This window comes from Berghia stephanieae, chromosome 6 (assembly GCF_034508935.2).
Source record: "Berghia stephanieae isolate SIO BIC M18660-M18661 chromosome 6, UCSD_Bste_1.3, whole genome shotgun sequence".
Taxonomy (NCBI): Eukaryota; Metazoa; Mollusca; class Gastropoda; order Nudibranchia; family Aeolidiidae; genus Berghia; species Berghia stephanieae.
In genome coordinates, this window is record NC_088365.1 from 31,881,341 (window position 1) to 31,905,717 (window position 24,377).

A 24,377-nucleotide genomic window follows, 5' to 3' on the forward strand; every position below is an offset into this window, starting at 1 on the left:
CCCTAGATGTGATTTCACACGTTTATTTCAAAGGGATCAACTATAGTGTTATGATTCTCTCTCTCTCTCTCTCTCTCTCTCTCTCTCTCTCTCTCTCTCTCTCTCTCTCTCTCTCTCTCTCTCTCTCTCTCTCTCCCTCTCTCTCTTGAAACGTTTCTTTAGTTTGTTTTTTTCTTTCATAAATGGATGAGAAATGATATAATTACCCTGTCAGCTAACAATAATATGATTGCCTTTTCTTTGTATAAAGAGTATAAAGTGGTTTATCTTTCCCTAAACCTAAACGCAGAAGAATAATATTGATTACTTTGTTTTGATTTGCTGTTGTTGTTTATGTTTTGTTTGTTTGTATTTTGTTGGGGTTTTGTTTTTGTTTTTTTGTTTGTTTGTATTTTTTTGTGGGGGGGGGGGGGTTTGTCTTTTTTTTCTTTTTTTTTTTGTATTGTTGAAATGGAATAAAGACAGTACAATATAAAGCAGTGGAAAGATCATGAGATGATTACGTATTATGTATGAAGTCAATTAACTTATCTACAAAACATTCAGAGAAATGAGTCAACCGCCACAACAATGCACACTTTATACACTGACACATGTAATTGCAATTGAAATGATACGAATATCATTGCATGCGAAAGGGAGAGGGATAGAAATAGCTAGATGGTGGGAGCGAGAAAGGGAGGTGGAAGACAGAGAGAGAGAGAGGGGGGGAGATGTAACAAAAATTCAAACAGTCGGATTAAAACACGAAAACGTAATGGATCATTTTATAAACACTGGATCATGCGGATCATCCTATAAACAATGACACGATCATGACTCACGAGGGAAATCAATATAAATTGTCTAGACAGATAGCATTTTAGATAAATGAAGCAGAGAGATTAAGATTGATTTTCCGAATGAGACAATTCCTAATTTAGTTTTAACCCGAAAATAACATGTAAATCAAAAAATATATTCATCTTCGTGATCCAACCGATGAGTGAACATATATCGCATTAGGTGGTACATGACCTGATATAGGAAAGTCTACCCGAGTCAACAATCCCGAAGTAACCCCAAGGCCGAGGGCCGTCTATCAGCCGTCTTTGTTTACCTTGTACACATGCTGCAGGGAATTATACTTCAAATAATCGCAAGTAAGAGATAAGGCTGGTTAGAGAGAGAAAATATGTGAACCGGGCGGCAAGTAACTTGAAGGCATTTAATTGTCGCAAATAAGAGAACTTGAAGGCGGGTAAAACAGTTACAAAGTAAGAAAATAAGTTGGGAGTGAGCCAAAAAGAGTGAGCTAAGGACAAGAAAAACGAAAATATTCAGCGTACTTACCCCGCAAATGGCTGTCGAATTCGTTTACTATCTCCTTCTCCTTTTTGGATCGCCGTTCTGACATCTTGAAATAGATAGAACAGTTATAATGTTATCCAGTATCTTGAATTATTCCGATGAGTTATCAAATCACTTCCGCGGTGTGTAGATTTTACGCTTCAATGCACACACCAAGTTGCACAGGGATGCGAAGTCTATGCAAAGAGTGAATTAGAACATTGAGGACAGCTTTGAAGTGACTTCCACGAGATCTCTCGTTGAAAGCGCGATTGCCGCTACAATGAGCCAATCAAACCGTTAGGTTTAATGACCGGACCAATCAAGATGAAGCGAAACAATTTCTTGGGAAACCTCCCCTTGTCATGTGTCCTATTTTTGGTAACAAATCTAGTGTTTGGAGTTCCCGTGTAATGGAAACCGACCAGTGAGGAGGTGAGTTCGAGGACCGAAACAAAACATTTCTTGGAAAACAAGTTCAAACAGTGACGGTTTCTGTTTTTGTTGTACCTAAAGGAGAAATCATGTTTCTATATTGTGTTGATTAAAGATCCTGAACACATGGTTTTATGTGTTTGAAAAAAAAGTCAGAATAGATGAAATATTTGCAACTTGCCTCCTCACGAAACTGTTCTCTTTACATTAATTTACAACAAAACAAGAAAAACAATGTCAGTCAGCATGATGTCTTATTGATTGATTCTCCTCTTATTTCTATCACTCTATATTAGATAGATAAAGATATAAAAATGTGTGAAACTGTCTTTTTTGTGTGAAGTACATGCCTCATAAATCTTGTCAAGTAAATGCAAGTAAATGTATTATTTGATTGAGACGATTTTGACCTTCCAACACTAACTTCGGTCGTTTGTGATGGCGTACGAAATAACAAGTAAAATTGGAGCAGGGGCGTTCGGAAATGTATACCTTCTGACTGGAAATAAAAAGTGTGAAAAGGTTTGTGCTCTCTCTCTCTCTCTCTCTCTCTCTCTCTCTCTCTCTCTCTCTCTCTCTCTCTCTCTCTCTCTCTCTCTCTCTCTCTCTCTCTCTCATTCCTTCCCTCCCTCGCCGTAGTCAAGTGCAGAAACTAGAAACCCCATAAGGGATAATAATATAAATGAAGATTAGGGTACAGTTTTAAAATATCGGCATGACATGAGGAAGTAAATTAAGGCAAACAGTGGCAATTCGGACTCGAGTCTGGAATAATATTATTTATTTCTATTGGACATGAACTTTGGATTGAAGTAAACACCAAAAATAGCTTATTTGTCTAATTTTTTTTAATAGATGAAACAAAACAAAAATTACAATACAATTCATCCTTCGCTAGGCTTAGAGGACGTTTATAACAGAAATATATACCAACAATTTTTTTTAAATAAATAAAAGAAAAATAAACGAAGAGGAAGACAGACTGCAAATGATAGGAACATGCACCGATTGTTCACTCTTACAAAGAAGTACACATTATTTTATATCATTCCCTCTGATAATCCTTTCAGTATTACTTGGTATAATTTAATGTCCATGCCTAATAAATAAAGACAATTCCAGATTATAAACCTGAGCACAACATATATCATAAGAGTGCTTTTTTTTTTTTTAAAAGAGAGCCTGGCCGTTAACAGAGCGTTGTCTTTGTAGAAGAAAAAAAAACTAATATCACCTAACAGGGATCGTGTCTTGTTCTATATGTTATGTGTTGTTGGTCAGGGACCCTTTGTAAAGTGATTTGAGCACGTTTAGTGGATATTGCGCTAAATAAAAACTCAAGTTTTTGTTTGTTTGTTTTTCGTTTTTAATATAAAGTTGTTTTACACGACCTGCTTTTGTAGTTGCTCCAGGTGTGAGATTGTTGTATGTGAAATATTACATTGAGCCAAGGATTACTATACTGAATAGTTGTCCTTGCATTGAGCATAAATGATAGTATCAATTGCATTGTCTTAATTTTGGCACCCCAACTATCCTAACAAAGAAGAGCAAAGGACTAGCTTCAATTTTTCGGGCTAAAAGGTACTCGTTGATCATCTTGTAATTTATAAATCTATCATCCTGGCAAAACACTACAGAGTTAGCCATAGACTCTAAGTTTCTTACTTCTCACCATCCATTCTTCTTTTCTTTTTTTTTTGTTTTGTCCATTTATGTAAATTATATTAAACATTTACTTCTTTTTCTTTGACAGTTTGCCTTGAAAACCGTGAACATATTAAGATTGAATAGAAATGATGGAGAATGTGGCAATGAAGGAACATTAATGCTCAAATTGTGTCACGCACATCTTGTACACTGTTATGATGCCTTCATATGTAGCCCTTATCTTTACCTAATCATGGAGCTGTGTGGCTATGGATCCTTGGAACAGCTCCTACATGGAAGAAGATCTTTGGTTCCTGAGAAACAAATTATCTCCTGGTTGGCTCAACTAGCAGATGTTTTGAGAGTAAGTCAAGCAGATAGAATGTAAAAAAACACATAGTTCACAGCTTAATCGCACAATTTCATTTATTTAAATAAATTTTCATATTTTTATCGCGATAAATCTATTATATAGGTATTTGAAGATTATAAGAGTGCTCGATCATTTTGGTTAGAGCATATTAAATTGTAAATGAAAAGACACTCACATTTTTCATTAGCCAACGAACATTTACTGATGAGATGCACCGGAGAAAGTAGAGCTGTAAAGATTGTGAGATCAGAAGGGATGAGAACAATGTCACCAATATTTTCTTTTAACTTAAACTTTAAAGAATTAGATAACACGTCATAAAGTAGGAGGAAGTGTTTTAGTGGAAAAAATAAGAAAGATAACCATTCTACGAAGCTATATTTTCAAATCAATACATGCAATGCTTCTCTTTTACGAATATTTTTTCCCCATAAAACCAGCTATTCTGATGCTTTTAAGTGAATTATTATTAATTTTTATATGATGACTTTTTTTGTTACTTTCAGACTCCAATTTGTTTTGAATTTGTTGGGTTTTTTTTTCTCTCTAGTACTTGCACGCCCTCAAAGTGATTCACAGAGACTTGAAACCAGCAAATATATTTCTAGATGAGAATCAAAATGTCAAACTAGGAGATTTAGGAGTTGCCAGGTATGTTTTTGAGGTCCTGGTAGCTCAGGTGATAGGGTAGATATTTCCATTCTTGTGCGGCTATTTGGTCTTGTGGTATGAAACTCGCTTTTGGATCGGAAGGTCCTGGGTTCAAGCCTCACTCGACGCATAGTTGAGTCCTTGGAAAAGGCTCTTTACTCACATTCTCTCACCGTACTTGGGTGTAAAATGAGTACCTGGCTGTTAACAGCATTGTCTCTGTTCGAAAAAAAAATTGTAATATCACCTAACACCCGTCATGTCCCGTCCTAAATGTTAAATGTTGCTGTTGGCCAGGGACCCCTTGTAAAGCGCTTTTAGCATGTTTAGTGGATACTGCGCTATATAAAAACTCAATTATTTTTTTAAGCTCAATCTTGGAATGCCACATTTCCAGATCCCTCTTAGTTCTCTATGGAAAATTGTTTACTTATTAACTCAGGTTTGCATAGTATTGTGACGGTTGATTTATTCAATAGTAAAATTAATTTAGCAAATATGTTTGACAGCTAGAGAAGAAGGTATTTTGTTGCTTTGTAAACATCTGTATAGAAAGTCATTTTGACACTGAGTCACTGACTCATTACTTAGAGCATGTAATTTATCTGATTTAAGGCGAAGATGTCTGTAATTAGAGCGTGTTTTATTTTGGTAGGGCTCTCTCCAGGATTGGGGTGACCAGGTTGATGTTTGTAAATTATCATGACCTAGGAAATATATAACATCAATTCATTGGCATTACTAATGAAGATGTATACTCTGCATTGCACACAGCGAAATAAACAAGAATTACGGCAACCAATCCTAAAGCACAGGGCTCATATACAAAGCTACCTGTGTGGAGTTTTTTTTTTTCCAAAACCCTCTGACCACCTAGCAAAGTTATTAGCTCGGTTTAAGACTTTACTACTACCATTACTACTACTACCACTACTACCACAACTACTACTACTGTACATATATTTATATTATATATTTATATTTTTACATAGGATATTTTATCCTTTGTGAGATATAGTGTCGACATTGTTTATTGCCTCAAATTGTTATGATTTCATAACATGCTAAACAAGTCATAACACCAAAAATGTGAAATATAGTCACATTTATCTAAATTACGTAATTTGATGGTTTTGGGTTTTTTAAGGTAAAAAAAAAACTGCATTCATTCTCCTTTATAAAAGCATGTCAATTAAAATCACATTCTCCTTATTAGTCATGAATTTCAATGTGACAATTTTGTTGAAAAAATGCTATTTCAACGACAAAATTAGGCACTCAAGTGAAATGAGCACATTGGCTTACTTCAAATTGAATGATTTTGACTTTAAATTCCCTTTTCTACATCTAGTTTACCATTACATGATATCTGATTTTAAGCAGAAGATCATATTTTAGGGCAATCATTTATTGTATTTCATTTATTTATTTATTTATCTATTTATTTTCTGTTTTTGGTATCCACTTCTTGAATTATGTATTTAGAAGGAAAAAAAATAAGCTTGAACATCTGTCTTTTCCAGGGAATTGGACCACACAGTTCAAGAAAGGCATACAACTGCCGGGACTCTTCCTTACATGAGTCCTGAGGCATTTACAGGACTGCCCTATAACTACAAAGTATGTTGGTTTATTTCTGTCTTATCTTCTTGAATAAATAGCAGTATTGAAGGGATCAATGTAACATGCTGGTATAGACATTTCTGTTTATGGCATAATTTTCACCTCCAGCAGCATGAATTAAATGTGAAAATTACAGTGCAGCCCCTGGATAGAAACATCGCCCAGGACCAGAAAATTATGTCGTTATCCAGGGATGTCATTCTTCTGGGGTCTTCAAGATGGCCGAAAAAGGGATGGTGGTGAGACCCGTGAATACATTACATTGCAATGTGTGGACCAGTGCCTGAGAGATGACACATCCCAACAATGTTAGAATGTGATTGTGTATTTCTCCTATTTACAAAGGATATACCAGTTATGCTTTCACTCTCCAATGTGCATTGTCATTGTATTGATTGTTAACAGTGCTCAAATGCCATTTAACAAAACTAAGAATAAATCAAGAAAATCATATGATGACACGGCACAGGAATATATATGCACATAACTAGTTTTGATTTTGAGTAAAATCAAATCCATGTGATACTGCTGATGAGTTTTGAATACCGAAATTTTGATTTAAGTGCACCAAAATTTAGAAGCACTTGAAATTAGTAGATCCACGATAGGCGATGTTTTAAAAAAAAAAATTGTAAAAAAGAATTAAAACCCTAGGTATTAACCACAATAATATTATGTTGGACATGTTTAGAAAAACAATTGATTTTACAAATAAAAATAGTAAAGTGAAAGCGGTTGTGATTGTTTTCCGAGCTATTATAATTATAAATATCTATAATTGCCCCATTGGACACTTCATTGCCCGATATCAGTTAACCTCCACTGACCTCAGACAGCTAGCTAACAGGGAAGGTTAATGGACCCTTAAGAATTCCTCCACTGATAAACTTCTTTTGTTGTGGCTCCATATGAATTAGCATTGATTCCACGCAGTGTAGTAAACTTGTGTTCTGATTGCTCGTTAACAAAACGATCTCATATAGGATGGGGGGGGGGGGGAGCGTTTTTTATTGGTTAAGAGAACGAAATGACAATAGTCAGGTATCAACTGCCGATTATTGTTATAATGATGTCGCTAAACAAGGGTTTTACTAAAATTGTATGTCATTATTTTGGGGGTTTTATTACTAAAAAATATAGCAAAAAATCAGGACTAGGGGTCAATGTCGCTATCAAAGGGTTGTCGTCTATCAGGGTTGCCCTGTACATCAATAGAGTTTATCTCATCTGGATGGCTGATTTGTTTGACTTCTTCAATAGCTGAGAATAAGCCAAAATACTAAAATTGCATTTTGGTTTTTATTCTAAAGATTGATAGTGTTTTATTCATATATTATTGTCATAAATTCTGTGACAACAATGTAAAAGAATAAAAATAGCTGTCTAAAAATTTTCAGCAGTAATCAATCCACACACTATAACATTGAGAGATTTTGAAATCCATGTCATGGGCTGCTTTATTAATTCAAGTATTGAGTTCTTGAAATTCTTGACGACGATTATAGATGACTCAAAATTCATATCACCTTTGTAAAACAACTCCACCAGACTGCCTTCACGCTTTTGTGCTTGCATGAAGAACAACTTCAAGAATTAGAGACTATCAACTTTTAAAAAATATCAAAATGAATAATGAATAATGTTTCACGCTTGGATCTCTCTCTCCTACCAATTTAAAAAAAAATAAAATGACTATATTATTGCAATGACGAGTTAAGATAAAGATGTTGAAAGTTTTTGTTCTTTTCTCCAGACAGATGTTTGGAGTCTTGGTTGTTGTATCCATGAAGCCATGACATTAGAGAAGACATTTCAAGGCCAAAGTTGGACTGAACTGCATCAAAATATCACTTCTGCAAAGGTAGATTTCATTTGAGTGTTGTAAAGGGGATGTATTTTAATGATTGTTCATAGGGAATTGTAAGATGGTAAGAATTCATATGAGCTCACTTCAAAAACAAATAGTCAAATAAAAATACAAAAGTGAGTCTTGTTTATATTTTCCTTTTGATAACTTGTTTAACTTCTTAACGAAAATGACAATATACAATAAGACTTAAATTCTTATCTCTCTGGACTTGGTTTCAGTTTCAACTTTTTGTGCATTGCTGTTTGCTGAAAAAAGGGGCGGAGCATGAAAAAAATTTACTTGTTACATATTACATTATTTATTGAAGCTGCTGTGTCCACAAGTTCAGGCAGTGTAACATTTCCTGTACATAGATCACCGCTCAATAACTAGTCTCTTGGGTAACAACATTCTCGGGTTATTAGCCGGAATAGATTATTAGGTAAAAACAGCCAAGGGTAGGGGGTTAATAGTCAAAATTGATAGGCAGGTAGGAATAAGTAAAGCTCTGATCATCAATGTTTAGAAGAGTTTTGCCACCTACATTTTTTATATCAAAAGAATTTACTTGTTTTATTTTTATCTTTTTTTGTTTTTTAAACAAATACTTTCCTTCAGATGGTGCGGGTTAGAGAGGAGGGGGGGGGGGAGTGGGGAGATTATCCCTACCCCTACCAAAAGACGCTATTCCTACATGACCATTTGGGAGTGTTCTTGTAGTGGCTGTCAATGATTTTACTTAATACACTTGAATCAGAGGCACAGTGCAATAACGACCTGCATCACTAGGCACTCGATAGAAATTAATCTGACGTAAGACACGCCATCCCGGTGGATAAAGCTTGATAGGGTCTATTGTAAAGTAGTCTGTCTGAATATGTTTGCAAGACATGTGATTTTATTTCAAATGTCAACCGACTTGCTTTTGAACCAAATTCTGGTTAGGATGATCACATTGCATGCATGATAGGTCAATTAAGATCTTATGGTGTTGTTGGGCATTTGGTGAAAAACCGCGGTTAATTATACCAAGAAGCAGGATATTAGGGGAGGGGGAGGGGTTATAGTAAAAAGAGAGCAGGATGTTGCTATGTGAAGTTATTATTGAAGTGGGCCATTACAAGATGGATTATTAGGTGATGACCACTGTAATTTGAAATTAACAAAAATATTTTATCTCTTTTTCCCTCCTCAAGAAAAAGCCTTAAATTTTAATCATGGTCAACATTTTACCAAACGTCATGACTTGGGGGGTGGGGGGTGGAGGGGATATAATTTCAGCCAATTATATTATCAATCAGTTTTTGTGATGTTCATTGGTTTTATTGTAAGATATGTTTTCATCTGTTTTCAGGTTCCCAAAATGCCGTCCTCATACCAGAGAAAGCTACAAAAGCTTGTTCTTTCTTTACTGGCTGTTGATTCTGGCAGCAGGCCTGATGCTTTAGAAATCCTCCTTGTTTTATTCGTAAGTCAATCTCAAGTGGACTCCATTAGTCACTCGTATTTTACAGAAATTTTCAGGTTGATTTGTTAATTCCTTTGAATTTTTGGTTTAAAAACTCATAAAATCATACTATATGAGTTAGTGTCAGAAATGAGTTTTGGTGGTTGTATGATTACCAATCCTAATGTTATGGTTTTCACAAAGCTTTGATCTCTTTCCCATTGCTTGTGAGCATGTGCTCTGCAACTGATCTATCGGGACTCCTAAGCATATTGTTGTTTAAATTTTGATATTTCAAAAATTCACCTTTGTGAGATTTAACTTGAAAAAATCAATCTAAAATAATAATAATAATTTTATTTGGGAGAATTACATCTACCATCTTCTATACTTTCTGGCATCTTGTAAAGTGCTTTGGGCACTTTAAATTAATATTGCGCTGTATAAAACCTCACTTTTTCTAAAAACACTTTAACTTGGCTATTCCAATTATTATTCTGGTTCTAGTACATACTGGGAAGCTGATTATCTTGTCTAGTGACTCTAGTTAGAACTTTACTATATCCTTCCATCATCAGAAAATCCACGGGAAGCGATTTTCATCCGAACCCTTTCAACCCATAGATGTTGCTCCTTTTGATCAAAAACAAATATGTGATATTGTCAAGTCCTATGAGATCTCCTCAGCAAGTGACACCATTCTGCCACTGAAAGCTGATGGTAAAATGGATGACAACCACAATCAACAAAAGACATTTAAAGATTCAAAGAAACACAATCAGAGTTTTTCAGGTATGAACTTTTTATAATCTGAATTGAAAAATGATAGTCTAAAGAAAATTGAAATTTTATACCCTGAGATTTTTGTTTTGTTTCTTGTGCTTATTTGTTTAGTTCTTTAAGGAAATTTTATAAAAGTCAGAAGCACCGCTCAATGGTTGTACCACTCCAGGTTTCCATACAAACAGCGCATAGTGATCTATGGTGAGATGACTTGCTTTTGACCTCACCGCGCAGTAGATCAAACTCAAATCCAATATCTTCAGAATTCAAAGGTTTAGACTAGATTGCTGCACCGTGCTACTTCCATAATATTTAAACTGAAGGAAATTAAGATCCTTGGCCTCCACTTTTTTGCATTTTATAAAGATGTAGTTTTAAGAAAAGTAAAGAGAGATGGGAAGACCAGTAAATATTATGGTGCTGGATGGCAGAGAAAGAAAGGATTGAGGCTGGATGTCACTCTTAGCAAAGGATGAAATAGACAAAAAATGTACAGGCCTTATGCACCCCCTGATGTTGAGAAAAATGTATTTTTGTGCATGTGGCTGCTTTCATCTATGTGTGTGGGTGTTTGTGCTAGATGTGTGTCCATAAATGTGAGTATGTGTGTGTGTGTGGGGAGGGGAGGGGTATGTGTAGGTGTGGTCGAGTATGCTAAATTTCACAGACTGGAATACTAATTAATGTAGAATATCCAATGGTATTGCAATCGCCTACTTCTGAGTAACACTTTACACAACAAAAAGTTTATAATGATTTTGAACATAATCTAATCTGTATCATTGTAATGACTTTTACATTTTCAGTTCCATTTAGTATATTACGCATGTACATACATTCATACATGTATACATACAGACATACAGACAGACATACATACATACATACATACATTCATACATACATACATACATACATACATACATACATACATACATACATACATACATACATACATACATACATACATACATACATACATACATACATACATACATACATACATACATACAGATGTATACATCTAGTGATTTGAGCATGGTCAGTGATTGAATGAGGGATAATGGTTACAAAATTCTAATCACTTCACTGTGTCCCCGAGTATCACATTTTATATACAATCATCCCACTCAACCCAAATGTGAGTTCCTGACTGTAGGCATAAAAGGATGTTGCAAGATTGCTAGTACAAAAGGGTGCATAACAGTCGATTTGTACCAAATGAAATGGGAAGGTAAATCAATCTAGGAAGTTGAGCTCATTGAGCATGGCTGTGCTATATAAATGTGCACTTGTTTAATGTAATTTTTGTTTTAAATTTTCACAGAAGAGGACTCCAGTTTTGGAGATTCAAACAATGACATGCCATCTAGAGATGTCGGATATAGAAACCAGGAAGATTTAAAATCATTCCAAGACCAGGGGTCAATCAATTCACCACGGCCGTTGCCTATACCCAAGGCGAAAAAGAAAAAGAAAATACTTAAATCTCTAAAAGCTCAAGGCAGAGCTAACCAAATCGAAATACTTGATGAGGGTAATTATTTATATTAATTACTTTTTAGAGTTAATGCTAAATGACTTAATCGTCAGAAACAGACATTGAGCATTTTACTGTGTTAAAGTTCTCATGTCTGGGTCAGTGACATAATGATGATCTGTTTTTTGGGGTTTTTTTTTCTTTTTTAAAGCCATGAGTACATAGAGCCAGTTTCTTGGTCTTTCTGTAACGTTGTATGTTTTTACAGGACCGGGTTGTTGGCCCAGTGCCCAACCCCCTATCCCGGAGGGCCAGGATTATTGTTCTGAGATTCACTCCAAGTAGTCTTCCTAAGCTCATGGGCCTTGTCCACCCATGGTTTTATATTAGAGTGTCCTTCTCCTAGACAGGTTACCTTCCATAGCTCTTGAGTCCTGCTCACCCATGCTGGAGAAGGTCATCTCACCATAAGTATAAGCTAAAGGGTTAGATTAATTAAGAATAGGACTTGTAGAAGACATCACACTACAGGATGAGGTGGGTGGATGAGGAGCAGAGCATGTACCACCCGCCAGTGGGTTTTGTCTCCTGCACCTTAAGAGGAACATGTCCCACCTACTCGAGCCCCCATTGCTGCCGCAAAATGTTTATTCTCTATTGTCTTTTGGCACTTTCCCACTCACTTCATTTCTTGTTATTAACAACATTTGGAAAGCAACAAAAATTAAAATGGAAACAAAATTCAAAGTATTCAATTCAAATGTCAAGTCTCTCCTCCTGTATGGCTCAGAAACTTGGAAAACCACTAAATCCGTCCTTCACCGCCTCCAAACATTTGTCAATAGATGTCTTCAGAAAATCCTGAAGATAAAATGGATTGACAAAATTTAAAATGAAGAAGTGTGGAAAAGAGCAGGACAAGAAGCTGTTGAAAGGCAATTATACAAAATAAAACGGAGATGTAGAGGATTCAGATTGAGGAAACCAAAGGACAATATCACAAGGACAGCCCTGCAATGGAATCCATCAGGAGAGAGAAAAAAGGGAAGACCAAGGTCAACCTCTAGAAGAGACTTTCTGATAGAGCTGGAGAGATCTGGGATGCGCTGGCAGGAGATGGAAAGACTGGCCAACGACAGTAGAGGATGGAAAAGTTTCATTGGTGGTCCATACCCATTGTGGGATGAGGACTGAAAAAGAAGACATAGAGCCAGAATTTATTCCCACTCCTGTAGTGTTAAATACAGTGGCCATTGCATGCTACCAGCTGAGCTGTTGGGACTCCCTAATATCACCGTAAGATTATTGAAGACGATAAAAGCTTCAGTAGATTATCAAGTTCATGTTTTTAATGAAAGCACAAATAATTCTTAACATTCTCCCTGTTTTGATCTCCAAGATAACTGGAGGGGCTAGTACAGATCATGCTCTTGTCCTACTTTTCATAAAATGTTTTCACAAGATTAACTATTAGCCAGCTCCTCATTGTCTCCCAAATGAATCTAATTTTCCTTAAGTTTTGGATGAGATAAATCAGGAATAAGATTAATTTTGTATTAGGTCTCCGAGAGTTTATCATAAGCAGATTGCAGTGTGTAATAAAATTGAAAAATGAAATGTCATTATGGAAGATAAAATATTTCAACTTATGATTTTTTTAAAATTTTACCCGCCAACTACTTTCACAGGCAATAATTCCTTCCCTGCTGCAACAAATGACAGTGGAACCTATCATCCTCGTCTACCACAACATCCTGTAGACAACTCTAATCCTGAGTCTTCCCAAGGTTTCTATGAGCCAGAAGATGAATATAATAATTACATTGATTCACTTCAACAAGCAAGTAAGTTGTTACACTAGATGTAGAATATATGATTGCACACACAGTATTAACATTTCCTCCCTCGAAGAGGACTGCTCATTTCATAATAATGCATCATCTAAGAAAACAAGGGTCCAGAAGGCCCAGTGGTGGAGAATTTGCGTCACAAGAAAAAGTACCAATCGGTCTTTATCAGGTTTATTCAAGATTTCTGCTTGGGGTTTCCCGACCTCCCATAGTGGGCAGGGGGTACGCGCGGTGTCTTCTATCCCCCTGTATTTGTTTTCCAATCGCTTTCTGTCTTTGTCTTGGAATGAGACTTAGGTTTTGTCTTTCCCTGGCCAGAGTCCTTGGCTGGGAGGGAAACAGTCGAATGTATGGTGAGAGTTTGGGGAGATGATATTTTTTTTCTTGTAAATCATCTCTCTGTTATGTATTGTTATTTAGTTGTTTTTTGTAAACATTTGAGTGTGTTCTTCTTAGTGGGATCTTGTGCTGGTGTCTTGGTGAGACTTTTAGGTGATCTCAAACTAAGTACACTGATAGTGTGCTTTTGGAATCTGTTCCCTGTTTGAACCATCCCCCTTTGTCTTACTTTTTCCTCAAGTCCTGTTAATTGTACATCTAGAATGTTTTTACTATCCAATTTTATTCCTTTTTTACTTTTTACTGGCGCTGATAAGACCTAAATGTGTTGCAAGCGCCGTAAAACCTTAAAAACATACAAAACAAGATTTTTTTCTCTCCAGCAATGCTGGATCTGTTAGATCTGATGGAAAGTACTTTGTGATAGATATGCTTACTATCCAAAAGGTAGCTAATAAATGTTTTGTTATTTTATACCAAGGGATAATCTAGCTTCTTGGCCCTTGTGGTTTTGAACATAAGTTCAGGACTATTGTGAAAAAAAATATCACAACCTTTATTCTGCAATCTTTTGTAATCCTGAAGAGGGAATTACTGCGCTTTAAAATTGTACACACAATATGTCATATGTTCACCATGTTATCTCTATATCTTGTTAATCTGTACTCAACAGCAACGTAATATTTTGTAAAAATTCAGTTCATTTCCCAACTGTGTAGTAAGTGGTGTGACATGTTGTGTGATAGTTAAATATATATATAGCCCGGGAGCCCAAAACCAATAAGATTGTGATAATTTTTTTAAATGACAGTTCTTTTATAATAATTGAATTCGTGCCCAGTGGTAGACATTGACTGCTTGGTTAGGTAAACAGACCATTTTGTAGACCACAGATCAGGCCTTTTATCGTGTGATGCCTCATTTGACTAATAGACTGATATGGTCCTAAGACTAAAAATTAAAAATTTAAAATAAAACTAAAAATAAAGGATATTTCACTTCACTTTCTTAATATCCCACCAATAGACGTGGCAATCAGAGCTGTTACTTTCAATACAATACGAGTAGCATTATGATTAAATAATATGCTGTTTTGCCTTGTGAGAAAATATATTGATATTGAGCAAAGTCAGTGATTATATTTGTAATACTACTAATTGCAAACCCCTGGCTTGACATTTTGTCGACTTAACATACATTACTCCTTTGGATGCAGATATGAATGAGTACTCAGTCATTGGCAATAATAGATCTTAATACAAAACTTCTACAAAAGTGGTATCTAAAAGGCGACTTATATTGAATGGAATGGAAATTCAATTCCAGATGTAAGACCCGCTGGGCAAACAAATTTTGAGTTTGAAAAACATTGGATAACTTGGCAGTGAAACTGTTTTCCACAAGAACTTTTGAATGAAGATATATATCTTTAAGGAAAAGTGATTGGTTATTTCTCAAGAAGAATGTCGTATTCAACATGAAGATAACGAGGAAATCATACAATTTTATTGATTTATCACATTGTGCAAATGCTGACACTGTTAATCACAAGTTAAATGACCCAATGCACATGTTTGTTTCTTTGTTGTTCCCCCCCCCCCCCCACCTATTTTGGGCAGATCCAAGGCTTGATGAATACATGGATACTTTGACTCGAGATTCAATACAGTGGCTGAGAAATCGATTCAAACCAAAACCCTCAGATTCTCAGGTAGACAAGCTTTCTTTTAAAAACTTAATTTTTACTTCTTAGTTGAGAGTAAAAACAAAAATAGCCAATTATTAGTTTTGTCCTCCTCTGAGAGAGAAACAAGTTTTTTTTTGTTTTTTCTCTCGGGAGGTCATGACAATAAATATTTAGATCTCTTGATTTTTCATTATTTTGCTTAAACAAAGTAGTGTATTTGATTAGTCGACTTATAGATTTATAACTAAAAATAAGAACAACATCATTTTATGACTTGTTAATTCTCTTTAGTAAAATTTTAAATTTCCAATCATGAGAGGATTATATTATCATTTCCTTTCCACTCATTTTGCAGATTGTTAAACAGCTCCATTGATTTTACAACAACAAAAATTTGACATAGACAATACTGTTACTAGCCAGATACTCATGTTACCCACAGGAATGCAAAATGTTCTTTTTCTTCTTCAGTTTTCGACATCAGACTCCTCAGACAAAAATAGTAACAATGATGATGTTCACAAAGATGATGATGATGATGATGTTCACAAAATTGATGATGATGATGATGATGATGTTCATGAAGATGATGATGATGATGATGATGATGACGACGATGTGGCAAGTGGATTAGTCACCATCTTTACCCAATCCCAGACAGCTGTTTACATCAACAACAGATCGACCGAACAAGCTAATGTTGGAGGAAATGATATTAACACGCCGTAGGAATGTGTGCACACTATTTTTCACACTTTATTTTCAAAACATTTTTGGCGAGCGAAGAGGGTGAAAGGGAATGGGTTGGACGGGAATCAAAATAATTTTTGCATATTAATTGTACAACAAAATGGTGTCTCTGATGTTTTTTTCGACATCAATATTGATATGCAGGGTCTGAATGACCCAAATTTATGAGCTCAAGATGGAAAGACAAGAGCTCAGTGGTTGCAGGTTCAATTAGTTAAGTCCTTTGGTTATGGATAAATAAGAACTTCATATATACTATCTTACTCAATTCAAATGTGAAAGAGTATCTGGCCATAGGCAGCTACGACTATTGCAAGAGCACAAGAAAGACGTTGAACTCGCAACTCATACTGAAGGAAATGGAAATTTGGTTTTCATAGGACTGCTGAATCCTTGGAAAGCCACTATGTAACTATTCATATTTATTTAATGGTAAATGTTAGTAGGATGAGAAAAAAAAATTATTTATTAAATGCATTGCAACTTTATTCGTATTTTCCAACTATCTAACAATACTTAATGAGGACATTCAATTAAGCCAAATCAAAGCCATAATTTAAGTATTTTTTATGACTTATTTTCTCTCATCTTAGAATAGATATGAATATTATACCACCAAATACCTACCAGCTCTCATAATCGACTCTTGATGTAAAAGAAATAATTAATGGCTAAAGGAGATCATCATCAAGCCCTACTGCAACCTCCTCGTGGTGTCGAACGGTAACAGGTCAAGCTGGCCAACTGCAGAGGGCGACAAGAATAGGCAATGGCAAACCATTCTTGTAACTTTGCCGAGTTAACTGCATGAATAAGTCCAAAAAGTTAAACGGTGACAGCGTAAAGGGGAGCATGTTTTCACGGAAGACTGCTGCCTCGCTCGGTTGGGAGCGTGATGTTCGTCAGGTCACACCGAACCGTCAGCCAATTACTAGGCGAAATAAATTTAACAAATGTGACAAAACCAAAATTGGGACATGGAATGTCAGGACCTGTGCCCAAAAAGGAAAACTAAACAACATTCTAAAAGAAATGAAACGGCTCCAAATAAATATTCTTGGCCTGGCAGAGATGAGATGGAAAGAGCAGGGAACCATGTCAAAACAAGAAAACAACACGACATATAAGATCATATGGAGTGGTGGAACCTCTTTCCAAAAAGGAGTAGGGATGATCTTAGACCAAAAATCAACCAAATTTTACAAAGGGCACGTAGCAATCTCAGACAGAGTTTTGCTGGTTAAGCTAAGAGGACCTGTAGTTGACACCAATATTATTCAAGTTTATGCACCAACAGAAGAGGCGACAGATGCAGATATGACAGAGTTTTACCATTCCCTAGACAAAGCAAAACGAATGTGTAAATCACAAGAAGTCCTTATGGTAATGGGGGACCTAAATGCTAAGATTGGCAGAGGCAGAGATGGTGACATAATCGGACCACATGGACTCGGAGACAGAAATGAACGAGGAAACATCTGGGCAGATTGGTGTAGAACAAATAAATTAATGATTTCAAACACCTGGTTTCAACAACACCCAAGAAGAACCTGGACATGGCAATCACCAGGGGACAGAGCAAGGAACCAGATAGACTTTATAGCAGTATCATCAAGATTCAGAAATGGCATATTAAATTGCAAAACCTATCCAGGCGCCGATGTAGACAGTGACCATGTCCCAGTTGTTTGTACAGTAAGGATAAAGTTTAAAGCTATTCAGAGAACAGCTGGTAGAATAAAGAGGGATTACAGGTTATGCAAAGACAATGGCATACAAACAAAAATGAGAGAAGAATTTGAAAATGCACTCATGATACAAAGCCAAAGTGAACCTGATAACGAAAAATGTGAAAAACAATTTGATATATTCCAAAAGTGTGTCAAAGCAACTGCAGAAAAGCATTTACCAATAGCTCAAATAAACAGCAAAAAGGAATGGATGACAAATGAAATTCTAAACCTATTTGAAGAAAGACGAAAATGCAACAGAGGGTCTGCAGAATACCAAACATTGAACAACCACATTAAATCCAAATGCATCGAGGCACACGAGAACTATCTAGACTGGAAATGCTGCGAAATCGAAAGAGAATACAAACCCAACCCCCAACAAGCTCACCAAAGAATAAAAGAACTATCAGGGAAAAGGAAAAGCAAAGCAGCAGGAAGTTGTATCCAAAACAAACAAGGGGAACTGCTATTTGAAGAACAACATATAGAAAGCCGATGGGTAGAATACATAGGCGAACTGTACAATGATCCAAATAGAAATGAACCACCACTGAAATTCAAAGAACCATTAAGCGGACCAAACATCACCAAAAGTGAAATTGAACATGCCATGGAACGAATGAGGGATGGTAAAGCAACAGGCCCTGATGAAATATCTGTAGAGGTATTAAAAAGCCTAGGAGATCTAGCAATTGATGAACTTCACATATTATTCAACAATATATACAATACTGGGAAAATTCCAGAAGATCTCTGTAACTCTATTTTCATAGCAATACCAAAGAAAGCAGGTGCAGTCAGATGTGAAAATTTTAGAACTATAAGTTTAATAAGCCACATCAACAAAATACTGTTGCGTATAATTATCAACAGGCTAAGGAATAAGATTAACCCCGAAATCGCAGAAGAACAATATGGATTCCAACCTGACAGAGGGACAAGGAACGCAATATACCTCCTCCGTGTTTTAAGTGAAAGAGCTATACAGGTTCAGACCCCACTATACCTCTGTTTTGTCGACTACAAAAAAGCTTTTGATAGAGTAGCCACGAAGAAATACTAAAACAACTGCACTCCATTGGCGCTGATGAGAAAGACCTCAGACTCATGCAAACATTATACTACACCCAGCAGGCATCTATCAAAATCGGAAACTCTACAGGAAATTCCATTCCTATTAAGAAAGGAGTCCGTCAAGGGTGTGTTGCCTCACCAGATCTGTTTAATCTATACCAAGAAACAATCATGAGGGGCATAAATAATATGGAGGGAATAAAAGTAGGAGGTCACAACATAAATAATATAAGATACGCAGATGATACGGTACTCATTGCAACATCAGAAATCCAACTTCAAAAGATTGTTGACAAAGTGGTAGTAGATAGTGAAGCCAAGGGAATGGAAGTGAATATCACCAAAACGGAATGCATGGTAATACAGAAAAACCCCGAAAACAACAACACCTGCAATATAACGATTCACGGCGAGCAACTTACCAACGTAGAAAGTTTTAAATACCTAGGTTCAATAATGACAACAGATGGAAGATGTAACCGAGACATACGAGCAAGAATAACTCAAGCCAAACAGGCCTTCATGGACCTGGGAAACATTTTGAAAAACAAACAGATGTCGTTCGGGATTAGATTCCGAGTCTTGAAGTGCTACGTGTGGCCAATCTTGTTATACGGATGCGAAAGCTGGACTACAAATGCAGAAACACAAAAGAACATTGAAGCTTTTGAAATGTGGTGCTTGAGAAGGATGCAGAGAATATCGTATACTGCACACAAAACGAACGAAGAAGTGCTAAAACAAACATACCAACAAAGGAAACTAATGCCCTTAATAGTGGATCGACAACTATCCTTTTTCGGACACATAGTAAGGAAAGATAAGAATGAATACCTGGCAAGTTGTGGAAAAATACCTGGTAAACGCGCCCGGGGGAGACAAAGAAAAACACTCATAGACCAACTGAAGGGCTTCACCAACCTAACAATCCAAGAGCTGTTTGAAAAAGCAAGAGACAGGGAGGAATGGAGAGAGATAATTCATGCAGTATCCGAAGCCTGGACCAGGCATGGAACCTAGAAGAAGAAGAAAGGAGATTTGTTGAGACATAGTTTAAGTACCATTGTAATCTTTGGAGTCATGAAGCTGTTGAAGTTAAAACATGTTTTGCGTCTACTTCTATCTGACTAAGATAATGGTATATTGCAAGGAGCTTCCCACCAAATCTGTAGACCCAGAAATATTATTGAATCGTGTTTGATACAATTGGTCGAAATGCTTGACATGTAGTATGAGCGAATTATTATTTAAAATATTACCACATGTTTGTCGCAGTTACTCGATGTTTCAGGCTTAATTTCAGAAATATTAGATATGATTTTAAGATATTTGATATTTTGCGTTTCTCTCAACTTTTGCAGTGAAACTTGACTACTTGTCTGTTTGTCATTCCCATTAGATATGATTCAATTCTATTCTCTCTTCTCTATTCTCTAGTTTATTAATTTTATTCTAGCGCTACTTCTATTTGTCTCTTTTTTTTTTGCATTGTTACCTATCTTCTTTTTTTTTTTTTTCGCTTTTTAAAATTTTAGTTTCTTGTTTGTAATGTGAATTCAATATAACTGTTATTTATATTAACACGTTTGGTTAAGGAAAGAGCCAGTGGTTCATCTGGAAGAGTGGCTACCCAAATGGCCAATGTTTGACTCTCTGTATTCTGGAGGAATTATTTCAGTCCATTGATTCCCTGACAGATTGTTAGCTTGGTTTTATTGAAATGATTGGCAGTACTTAGCTATAAACCATTTTACAGAACACCTTGGTTTTGGACAAAGCATATTTCTTCAACAAATCAAGAATGCATTAAATGTTAACATCTGAATACTTTCCGTATTCGGTTAATTACATTGGTAAAAAAGAAATAATAATAATAATAATAATAATAATAATAATAATAATAATAATAATAATAATAATAATAATATTAATAATAATAATAATAATAATAATAATAATAATAACAAATAATAATAAAAGGTCATTATATGTAAGAGTAATTTTGATGTACACCGAAGTTGAGTCCACACAAATAATTTTTGGGTTAAAGATATAAATCAATGAGAGATAGCATTGCTAGAACGGTTTTAGATGTGTTATAAAATTATTCTTATTCACTTGCATTTCATGGAAGCAAAAAGTTGCATTGCTTTCTTGGTGAAAAGTGTAAGATATTATATCCGGTTGGAATCAAAGCAAACCCCATGTCTAAAGGGTCAAATCAAGTTGTACAAAATGTTTTTTAAAATGTATGAACTTTCTGTATTGAATGGACGATTTGCCTTGGAGAATGGTGGAGTATTTCATAATTTAATAATTACGTTAATGGCTTGTTTCTGTTTTTGTTTTTTCACAGAGAAGACAAAGAGATTGCTCTAGACCTGTCAGAGTCAGTATTGAAGGCAGCTAAAAACACTATCATAGTCTTTCATGGAGAGGATCCACACATTCTCAAGGTACAACATTTTTTGTTCAATTTTATTCAATATATTTCATTTAGCTAAAGTGCATTTTAGTTGAAATGCTAATTTTTTTTTCAAAATAAAAAGTTCTGAAACTAACCGATTGATGGTACTCCTGATACCCCCCCCCCCCCCCCCCCCCCTGCTTCACCGTATACTGTCAACCCTCTGTTACTGCCAACATAAAAAAGATTGCAAGAAACATTATTTCATTTTGGTACTTGTACAGGCTACAAAAAATATTTCCAAATGTCCTGTGCCCCGCCACAGCTTAAAAAAAGATTTTGGTCTTTATTAATTACTAGGTCGGTGTTTTTAGGAATGATGACAATTTTTAGTCCATACCATCCAAAATTGTGTAATTTTTCCACTTGAACTGTTTTGACCATTTTGTTATAGAATGTAATTTTAAGTGTTTTCTTGAACAGACGAGCATTTCGATATGTTCTGGCTGCACTACATTGTGTTAATATTGCAATTTTTGACTCTGCAGCTGGACTACAATTAGAATTCTATTGGTCTGGATGTTCTTAGATACATAGCCCAAGTATTTTACATAATATCGATATCATAATTGTTATTACTCTGTCAATAAAATTTTTGATGGTCCAAATTTTTAGCGTTTTGGGTCTTACTTTTTACTTGAAATACATTATACGCCAGACCATTCTAAGTGTAGCCTATTAGGGTATACTTTTAAAAATCTTGCTTTGTAGCATCCATTTCAGCCCTCAAAGTCACTTTTAAGTTAACACTCAAACCAAAGTGTTAGCAAATTTTCTCTAAGTGTCATTTGAATTATCTAGGCGTTATATTGAAATATAAAGGAATAAGACATATTTTAGAAACCACTAATTGTAAAAACTGTGAGCCTTGTTGGGTAATTGGCAATTTTCAAGTATTGATATTGACTTATTTAAAATCCTTTCTGTACCGATTTCAAGATAAGATTCGTTTTTGTCATTGCCATTAATAAATACATTATTGGAAAAAGTGACTGAGACAAGGAGCAAAGTTGTCAGTTGCTGCCCAACAGAGAACAAAAAATATGGCCAATTGAGTGAAATATCCGTCAATGTGGTACGGCCTAATCTAAATTTTATGAGTCGACCAATTAAAGGATATAATGTTAAGATCTCAAAACCTCTATGAATTTTCAAATGGTATATTATTGTGGCCTGGCTGGTGATGGGGTAAAGTGAATAGACAAGCCATGTTAAGCACATGATAATGATCACACGGACCCAGTATTATGCCATTTACTCATATTTCCTCACTGGAATTGGGGTGACAAGATAAGAGGTGACATATAAGAGTTTTATATCAAAGAAGGTGTAGGATTTGCATTATGCGAAATAAAATGTTGGTTATAAAAGTACTCTTAGATAAATGTATCAAGTAATATGAATCGTATTAAGTGTGCCTACAGGTCATTTTCATAGCATTTCGACACAAAAAGATGTCAGTATTGAATTTTTTTTTAAGTATAGAAACCAAGTAGCCTTCTGTGTAGAAAAATGGCACATGACCACAAATGTTTGAGGCTGAAACAAAAAGACAAGCAAGAATCACTTTTTAAAGTGCTACTCTGATCACTTGTCGACTTTTTTAGAAGTTTTTTCCAGCTATTCTTTTGATGTCAGCCCCCCAGGTTATAGATTATAATTTTTCCTTATTTTAGATAAAGTGAGAACTAAAGAATTTCGAAATTTTTTTTCAAAATTAAAATAATTTAGTTTGATGTATTTTTGTGTCAAAAGGTTAAAGAAACAACATTTTGAATTCATATGAATGTTCAAATTGATATTAATTATGGTGTAAATTTATTGTATCAAGACTACCAATAATTTTAATGTTTTGTTGTTTTTTTTAATTTCAGTGCATGCTCATCAAGATAATGGGTCTTCGTGGATATGCCCTCTATGGCGAGCATTTGTTACAGCAGATTGGAGAAACTTCGTTATACAATTGTTGATTTTTATTATCTCCACTTATCTCCACTTAAACCCTTTATCGTAATAGAAATTTACCCATGAATTTTGCATTATTCATTTATTATGAAAAAGAAACACCATATAAAAACCTAAAGAAAATGAAAAAAATTGAATTTGTCATTTACATTTGTTCATCTTTGCCTCACAGTCACTGATCTCTATTTCCTCTTTATTTATTTTTTTTTTTTTTTGGGGGGGGGGGGGGGGGGGGGGGGGGGGGGGGCACTTCTCACCATTAATTTCTTATTGCCATAAGAAATCCAGAGTAATTATATGCCTGGAAAAAAAAAAGGGGGGGGGGGGGGCTTGGACGGTTTTTTCCTCATTCAGTTCCCCACACAGACTTGGGTCCTGTATTCTCTATGGTTCCCCAACCTAACCAAAGTCTCATTCCGTCTTTGTATCTTCTATGCTATTGGGCCAGTACACTGTTGGTCTCAAAGTACAGCAACCTCCAGGTCAATGTAAAACATAAGTTGATTGATTGTCAGCAGGTGGGGCTCACTTGTTTGTCCATTACTCGTTGCGTACACTAATTCCTTTGTCAGTTTGGAGTTTCTTTCATAGATGTCTCAGATCAACCCTGGAGTATTTCTCAGGTAGGATATGGATCACCTTATCATGGATCTGGATCTAAGTGCATGCATGAACAGTCTATTTTTAGATCTAGCTGCTTGGAAGCTTTCAGGATAAAGATTATTAATTTGAAAAAAGCCATTGGTTTTTAGGAGTGGTATGCGCATTTGTGAGCTCTTGCAAGATTGTGTTGTCATGTTGGTAATTGGGGGAGACTCTGCTTTTAAGAATTGTGCAGCCTTTTTTTTTTGGACATATGTGACCCGCTGTATCAATGTGGTATTATGTTGAG

The 24,377-nt window shown here is 35.5% G+C and overlaps 2 protein-coding genes across 9 annotated transcripts in view; one reads left to right on the top strand and one right to left on the bottom strand.

Annotated features, from left to right (window-relative positions):
- The window catches only part of LOC144974868 (SLIT-ROBO Rho GTPase-activating protein 1-like), a 231,729-nt gene extending 229,990 nt beyond the window's left edge, over positions 1-1,739 (bottom strand). Inside the window, exon 1 of one of the 4 annotated variants that reach the window (XM_078918277.1) lies at positions 1,333-1,739. In XM_078918277.1, the coding sequence (XP_078774403.1) occupies positions 1,333-1,396 (64 nt within the window). In that variant the 5' untranslated portion in view covers positions 1,397-1,739. The remainder of the gene's footprint in view (positions 1-1,332) is intronic. The other 3 variants (XM_078918275.1, XM_078918273.1, XM_078918274.1) reach the window with 3 other exon arrangements.
- LOC144974870 (serine/threonine-protein kinase Nek7-like) lies at positions 1,664-23,617 on the top strand. Of its 5 annotated transcripts, none has more exons than XM_078918283.1 (13): positions 1,664-1,764; positions 3,521-3,778; positions 4,338-4,438; positions 5,962-6,058; positions 7,815-7,922; positions 9,265-9,378; positions 9,936-10,149; positions 11,468-11,677; positions 13,309-13,464; positions 15,429-15,520; positions 15,968-16,221; positions 21,410-21,509; positions 23,395-23,608. In XM_078918283.1, the coding sequence occupies exons 2-13, from the start codon at positions 3,593-3,595 to the stop codon at positions 23,488-23,490; spliced, it is 1,728 nt and encodes a 575-aa protein (XP_078774409.1). In that variant the 5' UTR covers positions 1,664-1,764; positions 3,521-3,592; the 3' UTR covers positions 23,491-23,608. The 5 variants fall into 5 exon arrangements, 4 of the variants coding, with proteins under 4 accessions (XP_078774409.1, XP_078774408.1, XP_078774411.1 ...); XR_013645827.1 differs by lacking the exon at positions 1,664-1,764 and adding an exon at positions 1,894-2,286 and having other exon boundaries at positions 15,968-16,229; positions 23,395-23,617; XM_078918282.1 differs by lacking the exon at positions 1,664-1,764 and adding an exon at positions 1,894-2,286 and having other exon boundaries at positions 23,395-23,617.
- The last annotated feature ends 760 nt before the right edge of the window (positions 23,618-24,377 follow it).